This window comes from Hesperophylax consimilis, chromosome 6 (genome assembly GCF_061612785.1).
Source record: "Hesperophylax consimilis isolate HC1 chromosome 6, BYU_Hcon_1.0, whole genome shotgun sequence".
In the NCBI taxonomy this organism is placed as follows: Eukaryota; Metazoa; Arthropoda; class Insecta; order Trichoptera; family Limnephilidae; genus Hesperophylax; species Hesperophylax consimilis.
Window position 1 is genome coordinate 20,000,269 of NC_142841.1, and position 23,678 is coordinate 20,023,946.

The following is a 23,678-nucleotide window of genomic DNA, read 5'->3' on the forward strand; positions in this document are numbered from 1 at the left end:
TAGTTGGCTTTGCGGGCACCAAAAACATAAAAAAAGTATTACTGTGGTCAAATTATAGACATAAGCGGCCTTGACATTTCAGCAAAGTTTTTAAGATGCAGAAAATGTGGATTTTACTGGCCTACGATCGACGATGTCAGCATTATATTTGCTGTGGACATTGTAAAATTTTTACCGGAACCTGACAAAACTCGACGTGGTATCCTTTACTTTGACGTCAAATTTTCGCACAAAGTTGAATAATAATACATTTGTTTTTATACTAATACTTTTTTTTTCATTAAAAAGTTACCAATACTTAATTATTCTTATTGCCAATACTATAAAAATTGTGTAAGATTTTATAATAAAACGTTTGGATAAACAAAATAAGATGGATCTTTTATATTAATGTTTCTGATATAGCTACCTACATAGTTTCAATTTTGGTGGCAGCCCTAACGAAAGTATTGCATTTGTATGGAAATGTAGTCATAATGTCGGGCATCTTTACCTACTAAACAGTGTTGCCAGTAAAATGCTCTTTATTTTTGCAAAAAGCATAGAATTGAGATCCAAGCGTTGGAAGGAACACCAATTTTACCGATTTTATACATAAACTTTCAGTTTCATTGAGAAATTTAGAGTAGGTAAAGTTGCCAAGTTTGTGACTTATTTACCTACCTCCTACTTTTATTATTAGTCAGTTAGTTTCACAGTTTTAAAGTCCAATGAGTAGATAAAATTAAAGTCATATCTTACTCTAACCTATCTAAAGCCACAGCATATCCAAAAGATGATTTTTTTTCGATTTATTAACTTTTTTATTGAAAAATTAGGTAAAGATGCCATAGTTGACAGTACAGAATTTTTCTAACCTGGGGAGTTTTTATGAAATATGGGGAATTTTTACGAAATATCTGGGGAGATTTATTTTTTCGGCATACCATCACTGATACAATGTCGCTCTATCAGACAGAATGGTTTATTTATGGGTTTATGGGGTTTATTTATGGCTCCATCCTTCTCTTTGTCCGCTCTATCGAGAGTGGTTTATTTATGGCTCTTTCCTAAAAATATAACTTTTTTTTGGATTGCTTTGATTTTTCTTAATTTTTGTTTTCGGGAGGAGGTAAGTGTTTAATGAATGTACTCATATTGTTTAAGTATTCTGATTTTGAAGCTAATTCGGTAATAATAATGTTAATTTTAGCCCCAACGGGATATAGCTGTTGCTTTTTTAACAAGCCCAAAACTTATGCACCTTATTTAAAAAGGGCTTTCTGGTAACACTGGAACACTATGTCATTTGTCATATTATGTTGATAATTTGTGGTTTACTTATGTTTTGAGAATTTGAGTCATAACAAGTCATAATATTGTGAAAATTGACACTTGGCGTGAGTGTTTAATATATGAACAGTTGTAAAGAACTGATAATACAATATTGGTGTGTGGTCATTGCTATTTTCGGCATTATTAATGACGCAAAAATAATGTATATTTCCCCGTAAGTTGTTAACGAAACTCAAACGAAAATTTTACGCATAGGTAATTTGAATTTTTTTACTATTGCACTGTAATTCTGGATTTCACCGCCCACAATATCTGGCGAATATATCAGTAACCTATAAATAATAGCTGCTCAAATATAATTTTTTGTTTGCAATGGACTAATATTTGGGTGAAAATCATTATTAATTTGGTTCTCGGTTAAATCCAATGTAAAGTTTCCTTTTCTATTGTGTTTCAATGCCCAAGAAATACAAAAAATTGTAAAGTTTCCTTAATCCGCTTACCGCTAAATACGCCCAAATGATTGAAGTAACACTTCGTTGCAACCGTAAATAAACCACTCACATTTCAACTTAATTAGTATGAGAGTTAATTAGTTTAATAGAAACAACTATTTATGCTGGGTAGATGGAAAAAATGCAACAAATGAGGGGTAAATATTCGGGATCGCTGACCCACGCCTAATATGATTTTTTTTTAAATAAAACCGAATTTATATTGATTGACCTTAATTACTACAAAAGGCAGCTATCTGCATTTGGGTTATTTTTGATTTTAACATTCTAATTTTTAATTATGTAAAATGAAAATTCACATTCATTGTATGGGATGACAACCGTCTCCAATAATTTCTGTCAACGATATTTTCATATGTTGGTATTCCTGATACTACACTTGGGGTTAGAAGAAACGTTATTACCATTTACTTCATGCATATTAGGTAAGCACTATTTTAGCAGAACTCTGGAAAAAAATAAATGAAAATAGGGCTTAAGCGAGTTTATTTTAACAACCTATCTGACCTAACCTATAATAATCTAACATTTTTAAATTAAAATTTTTTTATTTAAAAAAAATCATGCCTAAATATCTTTGTTTTATTTCCACGGTTCGCCAAAATAGTACCTACCTGATTTGCATAGAGTGAATGGTAATAACGTCTCTTCTAGCCACTCGTATCAGGAATACTAAAATAAGAAAATGTAATCAATAGATTATTTTAAATTACTGTTGTCCCATACAATGAAAGCAATGTTAAAATAAATAAAAAATCCCCAATTTTCCTTTTATAGTAATGAAGGTTATATAAAAAAAAATCTCACTAAACGTGGCCAGCGATCCCGAATAATTACCAAATTAGGTTATTAGTTCCTTAGTTTGGGTTATGTAAATAATTTCTGCATATATGAAACGGAACTTTTCGGCAAACAATACTTCATACTAACAAAATCATTGCGGCAAAACATGATTTGCCATGGGAAATTTTGAACTTTGATTTAAAAATAAATGTTAATTTTGCATCATTTACCATCTCCGCCGACGTAAATAGTTGTTTCTTGTAGTAATAAAGTTCAAAGGAAGTGTTATTAAAATAATTTGTCCATATTAAGAAGTCAGCAGAGTAATGAAATTACTAAATACAAAATTGAAGAATCTCTTCTTCATCAAAGAAACAATCTGTATTTTCCTTGTTCATGCTTACATATTGCATATTATATACTAGTGCATCCTCGTGGATAGTAGTGTGACATTTTTAAAATTAGAATTGATGAACCTATTGAGAAAAATTATAAAAATAATCTTTTCAAATCCAGAGAAATCATAAAGTACCTACCTATAATAAATTTTAATGTTGTCAGATCATGTTATAATTTTTATTCTACATTTGAATTGTGAAACAAAATTTCTCAGTTTTCAAAGTCATGTTACATCTTGTAATTTTTCACGGGTAACATATTATAATAGTTACGTAATAACACTGGCAGTTTCAAATAATCATTATAAAAAATGAAGGTAATTTTTGGATAGGGCCTGACACGCTTATTACGAATATTTTTTAGAAAAAAACTTTATATTCGCCTTAATTACTATAAAAGAAAACTTTTTGCATTTCGGGCGGCGGAAAATTATGAATTTAAATTTTCAATTGCGTTAACCAAAATTCACTTCGCGAATCGATGCGGCGGCAATCAGCTGCCATTAGGTACGTCACTGTTATGTTGGTATCCCTGATACATTGATTTGTATCACAAACCATGTTACACAAACCTAGCGTAGCCGGTAAACTAGTTGAAAACTGGGATGTTTTTCTTGCCTTGACGCGAGCAGGCGTTATTAAGGGGCACTTTCCTTTGTATCACAAACCATATTACACAAACCTCGGCATCCCACGAAGATAGCAACGGTCGTATTTAGCTCTTGTTAATGCATCAGTGATACCAACATAACAGTGCGTTCCTAATGGCGTCGCGTTGTCGCCACATCGATTCGCGAAGTGAATTTTGGTTTTATGCAATTGAAAATCAAAATGCATAATTTTCCGCCGCCCGAAATGCAAAAAGTTTTCTTTTATAGTAATTAAGGCGAATATAAAGTTTTTTTCTAAAAATTATTCGTAATAAGCGTGTCAGGCCCTATCCAAAATTTACCAAAATGAATCAAATTTACTATCATGAATTTTATTTATTTTTTCCTCAATACTTTGTATTAATGCAAGATAAGATAAGGAAGTTAAGCCAGAATGTGTGCTTATCTACCTTTATCTTGCATTTTAGTTTGGTTTCTTGTTGCGTACATTAAATTTGTCTCTCTGTTGTAGGTTTCCTTCCTGGTTATTCACCAAAATCGACATATTGTTGTTTTATAAGTTTGAAACACGTTCGTCCCTGTGATGAACGTCATCTAAAACATGGTTTTAAAAAATTTCACTGTTGATCTTGTGAATAAATTTATAGGCGATTACGTGGAAAATGTTGATAAGTCGCAATTGAAATTAAACATATTGGGTGGTGAGTACAATTCCTAAATTGATTTTTGTGGCAATTTGTTTAAATAATTTAGATACATTTTTTTATTGCAATTGATTAAGCCTTCAGTACTTTCATCACTTTTGTACAGTTTGCAATGTTTTCTGTGTGTTTCAAATGCGCAGTATACATTTTTTTCCAAAAAAATAGGTACTGTATTATAAACTAGATAAAATTATCTTTCCGGTGTATGCATTCAAAATAAAATTTTTTTAATATCAAATGTGAATGTCAAAAATGCTAACCACATTTTTACTTCGTGATTTATTTTTTTTATTTTTCACATCTAGCAAACACTTTGTGGATATACATAATTATAATAATTAAAAAAAATAACCCTTTTAAAACATATTGTTTTAATAAAAAGAAGGTTCAGGATGAACCGAAACCGGTTGGATTTATATATTGAAAATAAATACAATAAATTGGCATTAAAAACTAAGTTATTTTATTTGTTTTTGTTTGGGGAATTTGTAAGAAAACTGTACCTTCACTTTTATATCGTTCATATATTATAATTAAAAAAAAGAAATAATTTTTAAAGTTAAACCGATTGTTACGATAGCGTAGCGAAATGTGAATGATTAATTTTGGCAATTTTTAGGATTTTATTAATGGCATTCAGTATAAATATTTGACGCAAGCTGGAAAGAATTATTATTTCTCTTTATAATTTGTTTCGATTTCGATTTTTCATAAAAACAAGTATTTCCGCATGATAGAAAAAAATATAAAAATACTTTTATAAAATATGGACAACCGGTCATATTTGACCCTCAAAGGCTGGAGGTGTATCTTAAAATTTGCAACAGCATCTTAAAATTTAAAATTCTGTAATGCTGTTTTATGATTATTTTTTTTCTATATCAAAGGCTGATGAGTTTTCTATATTAGTGACGAGTTATTTTCACATTCGTAACGATAAATTGAAATGATACTGACAGTTAAAGAAGAAGTGAAGAAATTTTAATGTTTTGTTTTCAGGCAATGTTGTTTTGGAAAATCTTATTCTTAAACAAAATGCCCTCGATGGTTTGAATTTGCCAGTACAAATAATTTTTGGAAGTTTGGGTGAGTAAACAAAGCAATATATCCCTTGAATGTGTCTGAACTAAACTATAAATCTGTGTGTATGCTCCCTGAGTGATGGGTTTGCCACACTCCCTACATTAACAATCTCACAGCGTTTTTATCAGATTTTTTTTTCAAGTAATCTAATCTATTACTCAATTAATCAGTATAATATCCTATACAACAAAATTTATTTTAATTGAAAAATTTCCAAGAATAATTGATAAGCTTTTACTGCGAATAACGAGCATGGGCCACTGTGTACCAGCGCAATATAACAGTGGAGGATAACCCATTTCATTAGACTATTTTTCACTCATGGTGTTGATGTATATTTTTTGAAGCATTCTCGATGTTTGATTAACATAAGTTATTTCTAAAATTAACTCTGATCAGGTAATATAGTTGCGCCCGACATATTCAGCAGTCAAGAGGACAATGTTAGGTTCAGTTGAAAACCGAGTGAAAAATTTAATATACATATATTCAATTCAATTCAACAATGCAATCTGTGTTTTTTCATCTCGTCTTTTTTCCCTTGTCCTGTTTGAATCGGGAATTTATCGCTTCGACAAGGTGTCTCCACGCTACTTTACCGTCATCCGTCCATTGAGCCAACATTAACAAATTGCCGCCAGTATTTAGAGCGGGAGCACACAGAGAGCGGTCAGGAGTTCCGAGTTCCGCGTTCGGCGTTCATTAGAATGTACTGATCTATAACAACAACGCACACAGCGGGCAGTCAGACCGCGGCGGTCAAAACGGAACGTCGCGTTCTAAGAGTTCTTTTCCCGCCGAGGCAGAGAACGCCAGAACGCCGCGATGTCTGAGGTTACAAACACGGAAAACTTAATTGAATTGGTTAGGGAAAGGAGTTTATTATACGATTTAAGTGATGTAAATTATGTATTCTTATATTTTGTTATTATTTCTAAATATTCTAATGTCTTTTCTTATCCTTAATAAATAAATACATTCCTTAAAAATACAGCAAGCCTTTCTTTTGATGAAACACAGTTCCTCCAGTTAGTATTTTGTTTTTCGATATCAGGTTGTATGATGTTATACAATTCATTATAACTATAAATCGACATTCGAAAATAAATATAGAATCGTTGTTCATCTTTAAGTAAATCCTGAAAAATACTAGTAAATTCGCCTTGTTCTTCTCGCGTTGTGTTGATTGGGTGCACCCAATACTTCCTTTTCTTTTTAGAAGCTGCTAAGCTCCACAAGAGCAATAATTCTTCATCGGATGATGAATTTTCTAGTGACATGTTGCATATGCAAAGACCCAAACGAAACTAGAACGCGAGAATTTGAACGCCGCTTGTGTGCTTTGGAACTCTTGAGCGGTCAACGGTCACTAGAACGCAGAACTCTGACCGCTCTCTGTGTGCTCCCGCTCTTACCGTGGAAGTCGGTCTTCTGGCATTCTGAGTACATGTTCAAGCCGCCTCATCTGTAAATTTTCTATGAAGAATAGCAGGAATCCGATGTCAAGCACCTCTCAAATCATCGAGCATATCACTCAATTTGTGACCAATTCTATAATTGAGTAAGCTTTGTGAAGTCTTGTTTTAACTCGACCATTTGGGATTTTTGAAGTGAGGTCGACTGTTCACAGAAATACTAGTGTACCTTCCTAATGTATTTAACATTATAAATTTTAGCAAAGTTGGTGCTTACCGTAGACTGGACTAACTTATCTAGTGGTAAAATAGAAGCATCGATTGAAGGATTATTCTTACTTGTTGTTCCTAATCAAGATGTAAAATATGAAGCAGAAAAGGAAGACCGTATACTTTTGCTTAGCAAGCAAAGTACTCTGCAAAAAGTTGAAGAAGGAAAGAAGCGCACGAATATTGAAAATGGTTTGTCTGATTATTGAAACCTTATAATTAAGTCTTTCTTCCACCACCTACATTGTTAATGACGGCCTCCGTGCTTGAGGGATAAGGCTCTCGACTAGCAATCCGGGTTCAAATCCCGCCATGTGCAAGTAAATTTTATTTGTTTTATTTCACAACTTATTAATTTAAAATAATATATGGTATATTTGGGGCATGTTCCAGTATCGCCCTTACCACCATTCAGAATGAAAAAATTGCTTGAATTGACTTTAGCTGTGTTTGGTGACCTGATCTGAATAGCCAGGTACTTCCCCACCTTCCTCTTTCCTATCTCCTTCCCTTCCCCACTACCTTCAGCTTCACAACATACCCCAATAGGGGGAGCCATAGTCTCACTGGCTCCAGAGGGTTGGGAGCAATTGGGACTCTTGGGCGGTATTCACATAATAAAATTGCCCTTTTATTAAATCAAAGTTAATTATCTTTTATAAAAAAATGTAAAAAAATAATCAATAATAATTTTTCTTCCATATTCTTCCGGTTTTCTATTTAATTACTAAAGAAATTGGGTGATTTGGAGGTAAAGAAATTGGGTGATTTGGAGGTAAAGAAATTGCCAATTCTGAAGAGTCATCAACTTATTTCCCTTTTCACTGGTACTAGTGTAGATATTGTACAAGTTTTTAAGTGATAATAACATTTTAAATTAATGTTTTTCAGAACTTTTTAAAGGGAATAATACATATTTAGAAAAGTTGACAACAGCACTAGTGAAAAATATCCTATTAAAAATAAAGGATATTCATATAAGATATGAGGATAATACAACTCATCAAGGATCACCATTTTCCGTTGGTTTTACCCTTTATAACCTCTCTATGCAAACTCACCTCGGGAAACCAGTGGTGCCTCTAGTCGCTGAGCAGATACATAAGGTAAGATTTTAAGATAATATGTATTTACATCATTTGCTTCATTTTTACTACGCATACCTGTGATAAATCACAGGATTCACAAAGCTAAAAGTATTTTTGGAATAACTTGTGAGTAAAACCTCAAATTGTAATATTTTATTATTGAAGACAATATTAGGGATTCCTAAACGAAAATATGAAACAGAAAAATGTACGATGAGAAAAATGAAGACAATGTTGGTAGTTCTTATTCGAAGTATGATACAGTTATAACCGAAGGAGATAGGGTCCCATTAGCTCTGTTGGTAGAGCGGTGCTCCGGCAAGACAAGGGTCCTGGGTTCGAGTCTTAGATGTGATCGTATCTATTTCTGATTTTTCTGTTTCATATTTTCTTTTAGGAATCGCTAATATTGTATTCAATAGTTAAACTAAAAGTATTTATTAAAAAAATATTTGCCTCAAGATCACTGACTTTCAAAAGGTGATTAGATATCTATCTTTCAAATTAACACCGTTAATAAACTTGAAAAATTATGACATCTATCAAAAATTTAAACAAGAGAAATACACATTTTAAATCTGTAATCTATTTATATGAAGAAGAGTGTCTGTGGCGGGTGGGCAGTGTGAATTTAGTTTTTACACAAATCTACATTTTTATTCCGAGATTGATGAAAATTTGCACACTTGACCTTCAAAAATAGTAAAAAGTTACTGGCTGCATCTGATTTCGAAAAACTCTGTCTAAAGCCAGGGCAATGCCGGGGGCTTCTAGTTATTATAAATGAATTATAATAAAATTATCTTGGTACCTCCTCTTTTTGTCCTGCTAAAGACACCGTTTTGGTGGTGATCTATCTTCAATCCTTGCAATATGTCCTGTACGACAAAGACGTCCTAGTTTTATGAATCTGGTTAAAAATGGTTACAAATAATTGGTATAGCTACTGGTTTTACTTTGTCCGTCTGACACCATTTTCTTGCTGCTATTCTGCTATTCTTCGCTGGGGCACTTTCATTAGTTTTTTGGAAATTAAAAGAGGAGTTTCTATTTGAAATGTCTTTGAAAGAACATTGTAGCATACATAGTTTCCTAGTATATATGGTCTTTAGCAGTATTTAGCGTTCCCAGTACATATTGAGTTGGAGATATGTAGGTAATATTAAAATAGTAGTCAAACATTCTTACTATGAGAGGTATTTAAAAATGTATTATTTTTACAGATGTTAATATTAGAAGGGTTCTCCATGTATTGGAACTCAGATACTACGTTGTACTCGGTATCAGCACCTACCCAAAGTGAAATGTTGCAAAAATTTCGAGAAGAAAACAACGACAAAACTGATCATCGAATTAAGTACAAACGGAGTAAGTATCTGTCATAAGTTTAGTGTACCTATTCTAGTTGATTTGTGTACGATCTTTTATAATACTTCATCGTTATGCGATCCTGCAGGGTGAAGATTGTCCTGGTAGCTAATCTCCAATAGATCTCCGGAGAGGGCACCAGAAGAAGAACACTTCTAAAAGTTAGATGGTATGGCACCATTATACAGATCTTATTTTGCAAGAGGTTATAACGAATACTCGGTCTCATAACATTATGTAATTTATTTCTCCATAACAAACAATAATTACCCTGATGTGATTTGAAATTCTCATGGTCAAAGGTATTTTCATGATTTATTTTTTGGGGCATTATGCCATGTTGCCCTTTCTCCTTATTTAGCCATAATTATAATTGTATATATCTCTCCTATGTAGTCTCCCCAGGATAGCTACTTATATATTTGTTTATCTCCAAGTTCTTGGTGTCCGGTATTTGACGGCCACACCAAAACTAATGACTGAAAACCACATTAATACACAACTGATTATTATAATGAAATACCGGCCCCAAGAGGTTTGTCGTGCGCAACACAGTATCACTTCTACACACACTTCACCGCAATCTGCACCATTGCCCCGATGATGATTTTAGATGATTTCATTTTTTCAATCTGCAGACAATATCTTCACATGGTATCAAAACAAAAATTATCAAAAATATATTTAATTTAAAAATCACCCAATACAAGTAACCACAGTTTATAAATTTGAAATTGCTCCCCTGAAAAGTTGTAGTTTTTGACTTGTACTATGCTTAGTATGATAATAATAATAATAGTTGGATGACTTGTATAGCGCCGTTTTTGTGCAAAATCACCTCAAGGGCGCTGTACAAATTTATAATACATTTCTACAGTGATCTATGTTATTACTAACTATTTATGGAGATAATATACAGTACAATACTTACCTGGTAGGTCACTTTACAATTTTATTGTTTCTTTTTTACAATTCTATTGTTACTCCGCATTTAAATTATTGTTCTAGTGTTTTATTCTTATGTAACGAAGCCCAAAATAATAAACTCCAGGTTATACAAAATAGGGGGATGAGGATGATTTTAAAATGCAACATTTTTACTAGAGTTAAAATTATGTTACAAAATTTAAATATGATGACAACCAAACAACATATAATATATAATACGTTAACAATGATGTATAAACTTCAAAATAATATGCTCCCAAATTATCTGCAAAGAAATGTTATCTACCATGAAAATGTTCACAATTATCCTACGAGAAGACGCAGAGATTTTAGGCTTCCCAAAACTAAACTTTCATGTACACAAAACAGCGCGTTTTATAAAGGGCAAAAACTTTATAATAACCTACAAAATGTCATAAAGGAAGCCCCAAGCCTTAGCACTTTTCGTAGGACATGTGCTTTATATCGTCACCTTAAAGCAATAGTGGGATATCTTGAAAAATGCTGTTCTGAGATAATAGGACTTTTAGGTTTGCGTGAGCTCTAGCAGCATCAAATTAACTAATCTTGCAGATTAATGATATGGTATAAGAGAGGTTAATTATTTAACATCAACACAAAATTGTAATAATAGAAAAATAATTAATTTTTTCATACTAATTTTGACAAAGTATACGTAAATCTGGAAATATCTCACTGTTGCGTGGAGTGTTTGGTAATCATCTCAAATTATCTCAGTGTAGCATTGTAATAATATTACGAGTTTAGATGGATAAATGAATTAATAATTGTTCCTCGCGAGATTTTTTCAATGTGGACGACTGTTTCAGGCTAATAATTGCTTAAAATAATTAATAATTCTTATTTCTGCATGTTTTTCCATGATGTTTATAATCATAAATACATTTTAAACAGTACACACCCACTCACTCCTATAGTTTGTCAACACGACAATTGACGATAGTAAGGTGGTATAAAAATGAAAAAAAAAATATATTTGTGCTTATAAATTTATTTATGAGAAGCGTGATATAATGTATGTAACAAAAATAACAGAAAAACCTTAAGAATAAAAGTATGTAACAAAATTAACAGAAAAACCTTAAGAATAAAAGTATGTAACAAAATTAACAGAAAACCAAGAATAAAAAGTAGGTATGTATCAAAAATAACAGAAAACCTTTAGAATAAAAAGTATGTAATTTTTTTTACAGAAAACTTTAAGAACAAAAAAATATAACAAATATGTGTTGATTCCCTGGAAACCTACAATGAACCTTCATCGTTATTTTCTTCTTGTACATCGCAGTCTGTATTTGCAGTATTAATTAATTCAAAACAAATTATGAGGTTTTTTTGGTATAACACCACTTTGGCAAACAAATAAGAAATCACGATTTTTATTCGGTGGAATTGTAGGTGGAACTGTATAAGCTGGTCCTAGATTATACTATTCTCATTCCGAACATTCTTTAGTCGCTCTCTCACATTAATACTCTGATTAAATGGATCCTCGGTGTAGGTGCTTTTGTATTTGATAACTGACGGTTCGTCTTTAGTGATCTGTAAAATCTTAACTTTATTCCAAATACATTTATTTTTGTCCATAAACATCCAGAATTTTTCCAGTCTTCTCACATACCTTCTTCCAGTCAATGAAGTGCGTTGTTTCCATTTCTGTTAACTTATAACGAGGTTCATTCTTCTTGGAACACTTTATGATCATCGCTAACTCCGTTGGAATAAATATTAGGCCTTCTTTTAAAACCCTGACCTTTTCTCTGTCTATGCAATAATGAATGGAGTCTCCTTTGTTCTCTGAGTGCCCAACAATTAGGTATATATGGGTAATGATTTGAATATCAAGTGTTCATAGTGCATGCATGTACATAGAAAATAAATAAAATTGTTTTTATTCTGTGCCACACAGTTATCAGAATAAAAGTTCACTTCCCGTTTCCCTTGTCAAAGGTCTTTTAAAAATGTGTACACGCAGGTAGACATTTCAATTGCGCATCTTTCAGCTACACCCTCATGCCGCATGTAACAATGGCCCTGTCGTGTTTGATATTGTAAATACAGAAGTTATAACGTTTAAATTGCTCTTATAAAAATAGATATATTGCCATTTGGCAACGACATAACAGCTTGAAAGTCATAAATGGCAACTACAGTATCATCAGTATGGTCTTGGTAATGTTTTTATCTTTTTCTTGTCGAGATAGCTTTACATTCTGAATGTGTTCAGAATATTATTATTTTTTTCTAATATCTCATTTGCAGTACTATAGTTGTATTATACACAAAATGCGCAAAGGTTCTTTTTTGGTTTAAAAAAATATATATTGAATTTGGTATTGAATATTTCCTGTATGTAGAGTGTGTAACATAGAGATTACCTACCGAGACACACTTCTATTTGTTCAAATTGTACATCTTTTGGATATTTGGAGATCCGAGCTGATCCTGCACGACAATAGTGCGATTCCACACTACTAAAGCTGTTGATGTGATTCATAACACCATCAACTAAATCATCCTTTTGCAGGAAGCTGTCTGTTTTCTTTTTTAATGCAGTGCTTATGGTATTATTGCTTATATCTAAGGTTGCCATAAAAAAATCTTACACATACGTATGTTATGTCCATCTCTCTCAAAATAATAACCACTATTAGCTAGCATTCATGGAATCATAAATATTAAAATATTTTAATCGATCAACTTCCAAAACAGATTCAGAACATTTGTATTTACAATTAGTACACAGTACAGGCTTAATTTGTTTTGCTCTGCGTATCTTTCCTGACTTTGCTACATACTCCTGACCAGTATTCACCTTCAGTTTCTTTATGTTTCTCTTCCAAGATCACCCAACTTGTTGAAAACTATAGAGCTACAGTGAGACAATAAATTTATTTCAGTATTTTAAACGACCTTTTGAAAGCAACAGTGGGACAACATCAATATCTCAGTGTTGCTCTGAGTGACCGAACATTTCAATACTGAGATTTTACTTGTAACACTGGCAATTTTTTTTTTACAAAATATCCCAGTAATGCATCATGTAGAGCTCAAAATTTTACATCGAACTGCATACTTATCTCAAAAGTGTATTTTTCGAAGATATCCCACTATTGCTTTAAGGTGACGATATGTAAAAAATAATTTTTGATTGTTGAACTCACCAATATTATTTTAGTCACCTAGATATCTTATATACTATAATTTTGTGTATTTATCTTTTTCTTTTAAAATGTAATTGTTATTTCTTGTATTTTTTTATATTTTCCTACTAGATGTATGAAAAAATTTACATACATCTAAATAATGATTCAAAAACAAACAAACAAAACTTGAGATTAACACTTAATTAACATTATCTAATTGTTTATTAGCGAAATTTAGGACATAATTGGAAAATTGAATATAACTGGACTTTCTCTTAGGAATGGTATATTTAATTTAAGGGTATGACAGCTTAAAGAGGTAAGTTTTTAGTTTAGACCTGAATTCTGTTGGACTTGTTATGGATCTTAGTTCCGGAGAGAGTTTTTTCCAAGCCTTCGGCCCAGATACTCCGAAAGCGCGATCACCAAACTTAGTATTTGGCTTTCGCTTAGGTTCTATCAGTCTGCCTACAGCTGATGATGTTGCTGATCTAAGAGTTGACTGCCTCAGACCAGTGTTTTCCGGGACGCGTAGCTCAGAGATGTAGGGTGGGGCCATTTCATTGATGCATTTATACACCATCTAGCACAATTTGTACTGGATTCTTTCAGGGCACTTGAGCCAGTGAAGGTTACGAAGGTGTTCTGAAATGTGCAAATATTTTGAAACCCCGGTTATGTACCCCAGTATGATAGAATTATTCTGATAAATTTGGTATCTTTTACAGTTTTGGGCCCAATAAATGCGACAGCCCAATTGGCATTGAATCCCAAACCAGAGGAAAACACACCTAAGTTTGGAATACCTAAAGTTATATTTAACATAGAAATGGAAGAAACGGCTATACAGATCACAAAACAACAATATCAGGATGTTATGATGTTAGCCAATTCAATGGATATCATGATTAGAAGAAATCCTTTCAGGTAAATAAAATACAAATACTTTTCTTTTGCATACTATGTATTGCGTACCACTGATAACTGGATTGTAGCCTCTTCATATTTCTCAGAAATAATAACAATATGTACCAGAAAGAGATGTTATAACTGAGCTCTCAGTGGCAGACCATGTGCAATATTTAATTACTTTATTGCAGGTGTTCCCAACCGGTCAATCGTGGAGCAATTTTTGGTCAATCCCAATACGTAATTAAGATTGTGAATTTTGAAATAGTAATAATTTTGATGTATAAAAATAGTTATTTCCCGGTCGTAAGACAAATTGGTTTTGCTAGATTTGTGTTATTATCTATTAATGAAGCGGTTTAAGTCAAAGTCCTGAAGAGATAAAAAAAATAACAGCAAAATAAGTAAGTAAGTATCTTGTTATAAGTTGATCCCAATGAAAACTATGTGTTGTATTGTGGTGAACGAATATTATAACACGTTTGTATTTGATATGTTATTTATTAAACCAGCCCAGCTGGCGATCTGTTGACAAGTGGTGACAGCTAGGGTTTGTGTAGCACAGACAATATATTAGGAAATGGCCATAGATAACATTATACTAATAACACCAACATCCCTCTTTTCCTAATAATTTTGAAAAGAAAAACAAGTCAAGACAAGATGAACATTACAAATATAAATTTTTCTTTTCAAATAAACATAATTCATGACATAGTAATAAACTGTAAGTGAAATACAATTACCAAATTTAATTATAATCAGATGGATTATATCTATCAGGTTTATTAACAATTCTGCCCGAACGAGTTCGAATGCTTGCCTCATTGTTTGTCAGCTCATCAGAAGTTGTAGGACCTGGATAAAACGGGATGGAATGAAAATCATTGTCAAAACGTACACCTTTCTTCGATGAACTATTTCCATTCAGCGGTGATGATGATTCCTGACGTGATCTGTCTAAATTTAAGTGTTTCCTATTCCTGCGATATCTTGAACCATCGAGAGTTTCAACAATATATGACCTTGGGCATCCTTTAACAATTTCTACTACAGTAGCTGGCGACCATGAACTTGACACATCTTTTTTAAAAACTACTTTATCGCCTATCTTCAACTCAGACAAGTTCCGAACCTTTTTGTCAAAATATTTTTTCATTTTGTTTTGACGACCCTTAAATTTATCTTCATATTCTTTAAATCGCACGACTTTTGGTCTAAGTTGACTGGATGTTACGGGTAAATTACATCTAAGTTGACGTGACATTAAGAGGCTTGCAGGGGATGGAAAATTATTTTTTGGACTATTTTTGTAATGTAACATAGCAAGATACGGATCAGTTTTGGATTCAAGGCATTTTCTTAAAATATTCTTTACTATTTTTACTGAACTCTCAGCTTGACCATTTGACTGAGGATAGTTTGGACTAGTGGTGATATGTTCAATATCCCACTCATATAAAAAGTTTTTAAAAATGGCTGATTGAAATGGTGGTCCATTATCACTAACAAGCGTTAACGGTATCCCATGACGTGAAAATATAGATTTTAAGTGTGTGACTACAGTTTCCGCGTTATAATTGTGTAACATTGAATTTTCGATGTATTTTGAATAATAATCAGTAACAATGAGATAATTTGAGTTGTTGAAATGCATTAAATCTACACCTACCTTTTCCCAGGGAAAATTAGTGATACCATGGGGCAAAAGAGGCTGTGACGGGTTATTAGGTTTAAATTTAGTACAAATCTGACATTGATCGACAATGTTTTTAATATCAGAGTTAATATTCGGCCAAAAAATCATATTTCTGACTAGAATTTTTGCTTTTGACATACCTAAGTGACCTTTATGTACATCTTTTAAAATTTCAGGACGTAAAATTGACGGTATAATTAAACTAGGTCCCTTAAATACCAGATCATTGACAACATGAATTTCTGCTTGAAAATTCCAGTATGGTTTAACGCAGGGTTCAATTACATTTTTATTTGACGGCCAACCGGTTTTATAATATTTCATTAAAGTTAATAAAGACTGATCTTGTTTCGTCGCCTCAGTGATTAATTTCAGTTTTTCTTCTGAAACTGCCAGACTTGACATCAGTAAATTGATATGTATGTCAATTTCTTTTTCCGCATCTGTTATTTCTGTATCAGGTAACGGCGCTCTAGATAACGTATCGGCAATATACATAAATTTACCAGGTACATATCTGACGTCTAAATGGTAGCATTGTAGAGACATCATCATTCGTTGTAACCTTGTGGGAACTTCAGAAAGTGATTTCTTAAAAAGTGTGACTAGTGGTTTATGATCTGTTTCAACATTTACCACGTGGCCATAAATATATTGGTGGAATTTTTGACAACCGAATAAAATTGCATATAATTCCTTCTCTATTTGTGCATAATTTTGCTGACTGGACGTTAGTGTTTTTGACGCATAAGCAATCGGTCTACTTTCCTGCAAAATAACTGCGCCCACTGCGCTCTGCGAAGAATCTACTGATAATTTTAACGGTTTTTTAATGTCAAAATTAATAAGTACTGGAGATGAACTTATAATTTTCTTTAAATTGACAAAGGACTGATCGTGATTGGCATCCCATTGCCAGCTGACGTCTTTCTTTAGCAAAGTCCTTAAAAGTTCTGTTTCTTTTGACAAATCTTTGATAAAAGATCCCAAGTAATTAATCATACCTAAAAACCGTTGTAAGTCTTTCTTACAAGTGGGAGTAGGTAATTCTCGAATAGCTCTAATCTTTGACTCATCTGGCCTGATCCCTTGACTGCTAAAGATATGACCTAGAAAAGTAACTTCCTGTAAGCCAAAGTGACATTTATTTAGATTGAATTTTAAATTTACTTCTCTGGCTCTTTTAAAAACATTTTCTAATCTCCTTTCATGAGATTCAAGATTCTCTCCCCATACTAAAATATCGTCAACGAAAACTATCACCCCTTCTAGATCAGCAAATATTTCCGTCATTATTCTAGAGAAGAATTCGGGAGCTGAATTAATTCCATACGGAAGTCTTAAAAATTGATACCTGCCGAAAGGTGTTTGGAAAGTGCATAAATCTGAACTTTCACTATCTAAGCGTATCATCCAAAAACCTGAAAATGCGTCTAGATTTGAAAAAAACTTCGCTCCTTTAATATTAAACCTAATTTCGTCCATTGAAGGTGTTGGATAATGCGTTCTGCAAATAGCCCTATTTAAATTTCGTGGATCTAGACAAATGCGTAACTGTGAATTTTTTTTTTCTACGACAACTATGGAACTCACCCACGGTGTTGGTTTTGTAACCTTGACAATGACCTTCATTTCCTCCATTCTATCTAATTCTTCTTCTTCTTGTGCAGCTTGAATGGAATCTTTCTTGGTGCATCGATTTTAGGATGAACATCAGATCGAACTGTTAGATGACATTCGTGAGGTAAGCATCCGAGACCCTGAAAAACATCGTTAAATTTCTTTATTAAATTGTTCGAATTATACATTGACAAATCATTGTTGGGAATATTTTCAGAATTATTCGTGTTAGAATACACACGTTTTATTATTCCCATTGCATTGCAAGTAGCTAGCCCTAATATAGTTTGACATGATTTCAACTCAGTGATGACAAAGGGAATGGACATATTTTTATCATTATTATAAAAACAATTTAACTTACAAATTCCTTTTGTAGGAATGTTAGTACCACCGAATGAATTTATTTTAAATGCTGTTTCTGTGATAATTTTTTCTGACAAACCAAGTTTATTAAAATTTGTAAAAGACATAACATTTACATTGGCACCGGTATCTATAAGACATGAAATTATAACATTATTTATTCTTAAATTAATGTGCCATGAATTCAATGTTGAATTAATATTGTTACAATTTAATGTATCAATTGTATAGTCGTGGTTGGGTATTTTACTTTGTGACAATGTATTAACATTAATTTTCCTACCTTTCAATTTCCTATTAAAACAAAATTTCGAATAACGCCCAATCTTGAGACAATTAAAGCATTTAGCTAATGATGCCGGGCAGTTTGTGCGGTGAATTTGTCCACATTTGGTACAGACTCCGCCCTGACTTCCGGATTGACCTCTGGATAGACTGCTCGGACTTCCCGATGGACTTCTGGAATGATTGCTCGGACTTCCGGATTGACTTCTGGAATGGCTTCTGGCTGATAGTGAAGATGAAGAAGGGCTTCGTAGAACTTGTTGTATAATATTCCCCTCAAGACTTCTTGTGTTTTCCCTCGATACAACAATCGCTCTTGATAAATTAATCGCTTTTTCCAAGTTTAACGACGTTTCTTGTAAAAGTCTTTCTTTCAAGTAGTAAAGATTTCGATTTAGGTTACATATGAATATGTCCTTTATTAAGGATGTTTGTAGATTGCCGAAATCACAAGTTTGACTTAGATTTTGTAGCGAAGCAATAAAATCTTCGACTGTTTCACTGTCGCCTTGCTTCCTCGTGAAGAATTTAAATCGTTCCACTGTCACATTTACTGTGGGTATGAAGTGTTTATCGTAAAGGAGTAAAATACCGTCGAGCGTACTTTTCTCAATTGTGAGGCCAAATGAGTTAAAAATTTCTACCCCTTTCGGGCCAATCGTGTGTAGAAGCCTGGCCACTTTTTGAATTTCCTTTTCTTCATTAAAATTATTAGCCATCATATAAATAAGGAATGATTGCTTAAATTTCTTCCACTCACCCGCCATATTTGGAACAATCGCCATCGGCACAATATGACTCGACATTTTATTTCTTTTGACAATTTGTTTTGGATACAAATTATTGACTCTTGATGTGACTTGACTTGACTTCACTCACAATATATTTATTAAGACACATCTGACACCATGTTGTATTGTGGTGAACGAATATTATAACACGTTTGTATTTGATATGTTATTTATTAAACCAGCCCAGCTGGCGATCTGTTGACAAGTGGTGACAGCTAGGGTTTGTGTAGCACAGACAATATATTAGGAAATGGCCATAGATAACATTATACTAATAACACCAACACTATGGTAAAATAGGTTGGGAGCCCTTGCTTTGTTAGAACCCTTAACATCATTTTTAAAAAAGGATAAAGATAATCCACATATCCACAATCTTTCTTTATAAAATTTGAGGCCACATTGCTGATGAAACAGTTTTAATAATAATACTAATATTTGGATGATTTGCATAATGCCGTTTTTACAAATATATCATACATTTTAATATGTATGTTAATATCATAGTTCCTATTCACCATTGTTAATATATATAGATATATTATTATTATTTTTTTAAATCGCAATTGTAATTATGGGATCGACCAAATTTTGCTTTGATCGGTCAGTTGCGATTGATCAGTTGGGAAACCTTGTCCTACAATTCTTCTGTAAGGTTGGGTTGTACATAATATTATTTTTTTGGAGGTACATCAAACAAGCCTTTTCATTTAGATACATAAAATTTTATTTAGAAATATTTTTAAATCATAAATCTTCTATGAGAAGGTTTTGCTCTTGTGATACTGAATGTAAAAAATAATAAACTGAATGCTGGGTGTAAAATACACAAGGACCTGAAGAAAACTTGTCCTGTAAAGCATAAATATGTACTTGTACCATGCTTTAAAATGGATTCTCATCATTTTATCATTTTAACTTTCTGAAACTGCCTACTATAATATATATTTTATACATATTTATATTTAGAAAGTTGATTTTTCTTTCAGGAAGTTTCGTCCATTCTCGATCACGTACGAAGATAATTACAAGGTATGGTGGAAATATGCATACACATGTGTTGTGGAGCGTGACGTGAGACGAACAAAGTTGAATTGGAACTGGAAGCATATCTCTCACCACCGCAGTATGTGCAAATGCTATGCAGCGGCGTATCAAACCAAGCTGCAGACCTCGAACAAGATCTCTCCTGAACTTAAATCAGTTCTGGACGAGTGTGAACTGAATCTGGACGTCTTCAATCTGCTTTTTATACGGCAGCGAATCGAGAAGGAAGTACGTTATACTACTTAATATTTAATATTTGGCTAATTTATATAGCGCCGTTTTCGTGAGAAATCACCTCAAAGGCTACTTCTTAATAGCATATTATTAAATACTTAATTTATTTTTTTTAAATAAAACAATAATAAGTTTCTATACAGGTTGTCCGGGGGTAAGGTGCACTAAATTCGGGAGGTGATGGTAGGAGTAAAAAAGATGAAAAACTCGAAATTCCAACTTTTTTTTTTCCATACAAAACACATACATACTAAAAATCTTTAGTGTGAAGTACAAACTTACCGGATAAATTCACTGTGAGCTTGCCGAGAACGAGTGTGGTAATGTTGTAATTGGCCCGTATCCATTGAAACCGCATGTAAACAATAACAGACCGAGAGTTTGGCGTTTAGGTACAATATTCTACAATAGTGTATGTTTTAAACCGAATTCAAAAAGAGAACTGTATTTAAATTAACAAAATGTAGTTACACTTTTAATGATAAAATTATTAATCACTTAACTAACATCATTGCTTTTGACTAATTTAACAGATTTTCAAAATGTCCTCTTTCTATGTGTAATTTATTTAAATTTTTAATTTCTAATAAATGTATGCCCTTGCTACGTGGGTGAAGCCTGTCATTGTCACAGTAATTAAAATTATGCACAAATAAACGCAATGGTAAAAGTAAGTCTTTGGAGAAAACACGCACTGAATAAATATGTTCTTTTAAGTAAGTCTTAAGAGCGTTGTTTTCGCGGACGAAATTTCGACTCCCGCAAAAATAATTATTGTCCTGTGTCCCTCTCTAACGGAGCGTGCAGCGGGGAACGGAGAGGGAGTACCTGGCTTTTAGTACGGCTGACGTTGCAAGCGATCAAAAAAAGTTAGATAATATGAGATTAAATAAAAAAGAAATTAAGTTCAATGCTTGAATATTTGCACGAAGTCGGTGAAATGTCCCTTTCGTTTAGTTCATTCCATTAGCAGACACAATACATACAAGGGCTTCCGACCTATTCTTTAATAGTATTGGTATATGCGCATGTACACGTTAGGCACTGACAATATCACGCACTGAAGCCCAGTAAAAGAGAAATGCTTTTTTTCTTTTGTGCGTGAATATATTTGCATCAAAACGGGGAATCACCCTTTTGTTTAGTTCATTTAAATTAGCAGATACGTGTATTATTGTAGGAGATACGGAAATTGTACACGTGCATTGTACATGTGGCAGCGGGCCACGGACGAAATTATAATAATAGTAATAATAGGTGTATAAGTTTATAAATTAGATAAGTACATAGAATTAACAGCAGTAAATAATATATGAACAGTAAGTAATATAATTGTAGAGAATAGAAATATACACTTACTTAAAATTTGTGTGAGTGCACCGGTAAAGGCCTTACCGTTACTGTTGACATAATCTTTTATTTTTTAATTTTTACATTACCTTTGAAATTTTTTTGTGAATCACATTTTTTTTTTATTTTATCTGGAAGAATGTTATAAAGTCGTGTCGCTGTGTATATAATTCCGAACACGCACTGACTTTATCACTGGGATTTTGGTCGAGATTATTTTTAAGTGTTGTGTAAGAAGAATATTATGTGAACAACAAAATTAAGTAATACAACTATAAATAAAAATAACCATAAAAATAGCAGCACAATAATAAAACAATAACAGCAAGAATAATAGCATCAAGCATATTTTATTAAAAATGTTCAATGAATCGGTATAATTATTTCCGTCCATTCTAGGCAGTGAGGAATACATTTATGGTAGTTAGTCCCAGATTTTTTATACTGAAAAAAATCCTATTTTATAATCTACACAATACATGTGCACAAGGTGAAAAATAAAAAAAAGTCGGACAGGTAGTAGTTGCATAGTAAGAACAGACTCCAATTTAAATAAGCAAATAAATAATTACATAAATATCAGAAAATTATCACACAATCAAAGAGGACCATCGTATGTGTTTAAAAGAAATTGCATTTTCGAAGACACAAACTGTTCAAGCAAAATAATACAAGTTTCTTTAAAATATCTTTAAAACATCACGGAATTAAAGTGGATATTAATCACAGGTAGATAATAATAAAATTACAATTAGGACGTATTTCACTACCAATCTCTCAATAAGTTGTCAACAAGCTGTATTTTTTTATTTTTTTTTATTTTTTTTTTATAGTGAATACCTCACAAGAGTCCCAACTGCTCCCGTCTGGAGCCAGTGAGACTATGGCATCCCCAATTGGGGGATGTTGTGAGGCTGAAGGTAAGTGGGGAAGGAAAAGAGGAAGGTGGGGAAGTACCTGGCTATTCAGATCTAGTCACTAAACATGGCTAAAGCCATTTGGAGCAACGTTTCAATTCTGAATGGTGGTCTTACACCAGGGCGATACTGGTAGTATCTTCCACTCTGGAACGTGCCGCAAATATACTATATATTATTTTAATTAATTTTTAATTAATTAATTGTGAAATAACACAAATTAATCAAATAAAATTTATTTGCGCACGCCGGGTTCGAACCCGCGACCTTCGGAATGGCAGTCCAATGCGTTACCACTGGACTATGCCGGCCGTCAATGTATAGCTTACCGTTTGCTCAAAATCCCACAATTCACATCGATGTTAGCATCGAAAAAATCCTTGTTGGCAAATTTAGCCTGACAATCTTCAACATCATTTACGGAACTGAAAACAACAAAAAAACATTACATTTTTACCAAAACAAATAAATACTTATAATAAATATTGATTTAAATATTGCATTTAATTTTCACCTGTTCCGAGTTCTTTCTGTCTTTTTGACATTGCACTTCCTCTTTTTCCGGTGCATACTGGGTGGCTTACCGTGTATCCACTTTCGACCTAAAACACAAATAACATTTTATAAAAATCAATAACGTATGTACCCTAATTCATAACCTAATTATCATTGTTAAAAATGCTCAAATAATGATTACTTACCCATGTTGAATGAAATAAATTATTTGGGGATGCTTCGGTTAAAAACTGTGGAGTTTAAAAATAATATTATTCGTAAACAAAGTAACAAATTCGTCAATTATATGTCCGCGCGGGCTGACTGCGAATGTCACATA

The 23,678-nt window shown here is 32.7% G+C and overlaps 1 protein-coding gene across 2 annotated transcripts in view; it reads left to right on the forward strand.

The window, feature by feature from the left end:
• The first annotated feature begins 997 nt into the window (after positions 1–997).
• LOC149423044 (intermembrane lipid transfer protein Vps13-like) overlaps positions 998–23,678 on the forward strand; it is a 153,880-nt gene continuing 131,199 nt past the window's right edge. The window contains exons 1-8 of one of the 2 annotated variants that reach the window (XM_089632437.1): positions 998–1,111; positions 4,094–4,283; positions 5,286–5,372; positions 7,046–7,246; positions 7,946–8,160; positions 9,366–9,510; positions 14,354–14,552; positions 20,285–20,570. In XM_089632437.1, coding sequence (XP_089488563.1) covers positions 4,184–4,283; positions 5,286–5,372; positions 7,046–7,246; positions 7,946–8,160; positions 9,366–9,510; positions 14,354–14,552; positions 20,285–20,570 — 1,233 coding nt within the window. In that variant the 5' untranslated portion in view covers positions 998–1,111; positions 4,094–4,183. Of the gene's footprint in view, positions 1,112–1,320; positions 1,531–4,093; positions 4,284–5,285; positions 5,373–7,045; positions 7,247–7,945; positions 8,161–9,365; positions 9,511–14,353; positions 14,553–20,284; positions 20,571–23,678 lie in introns of those variants that run through there. The other variant, XM_089632436.1, reaches the window with a different exon arrangement.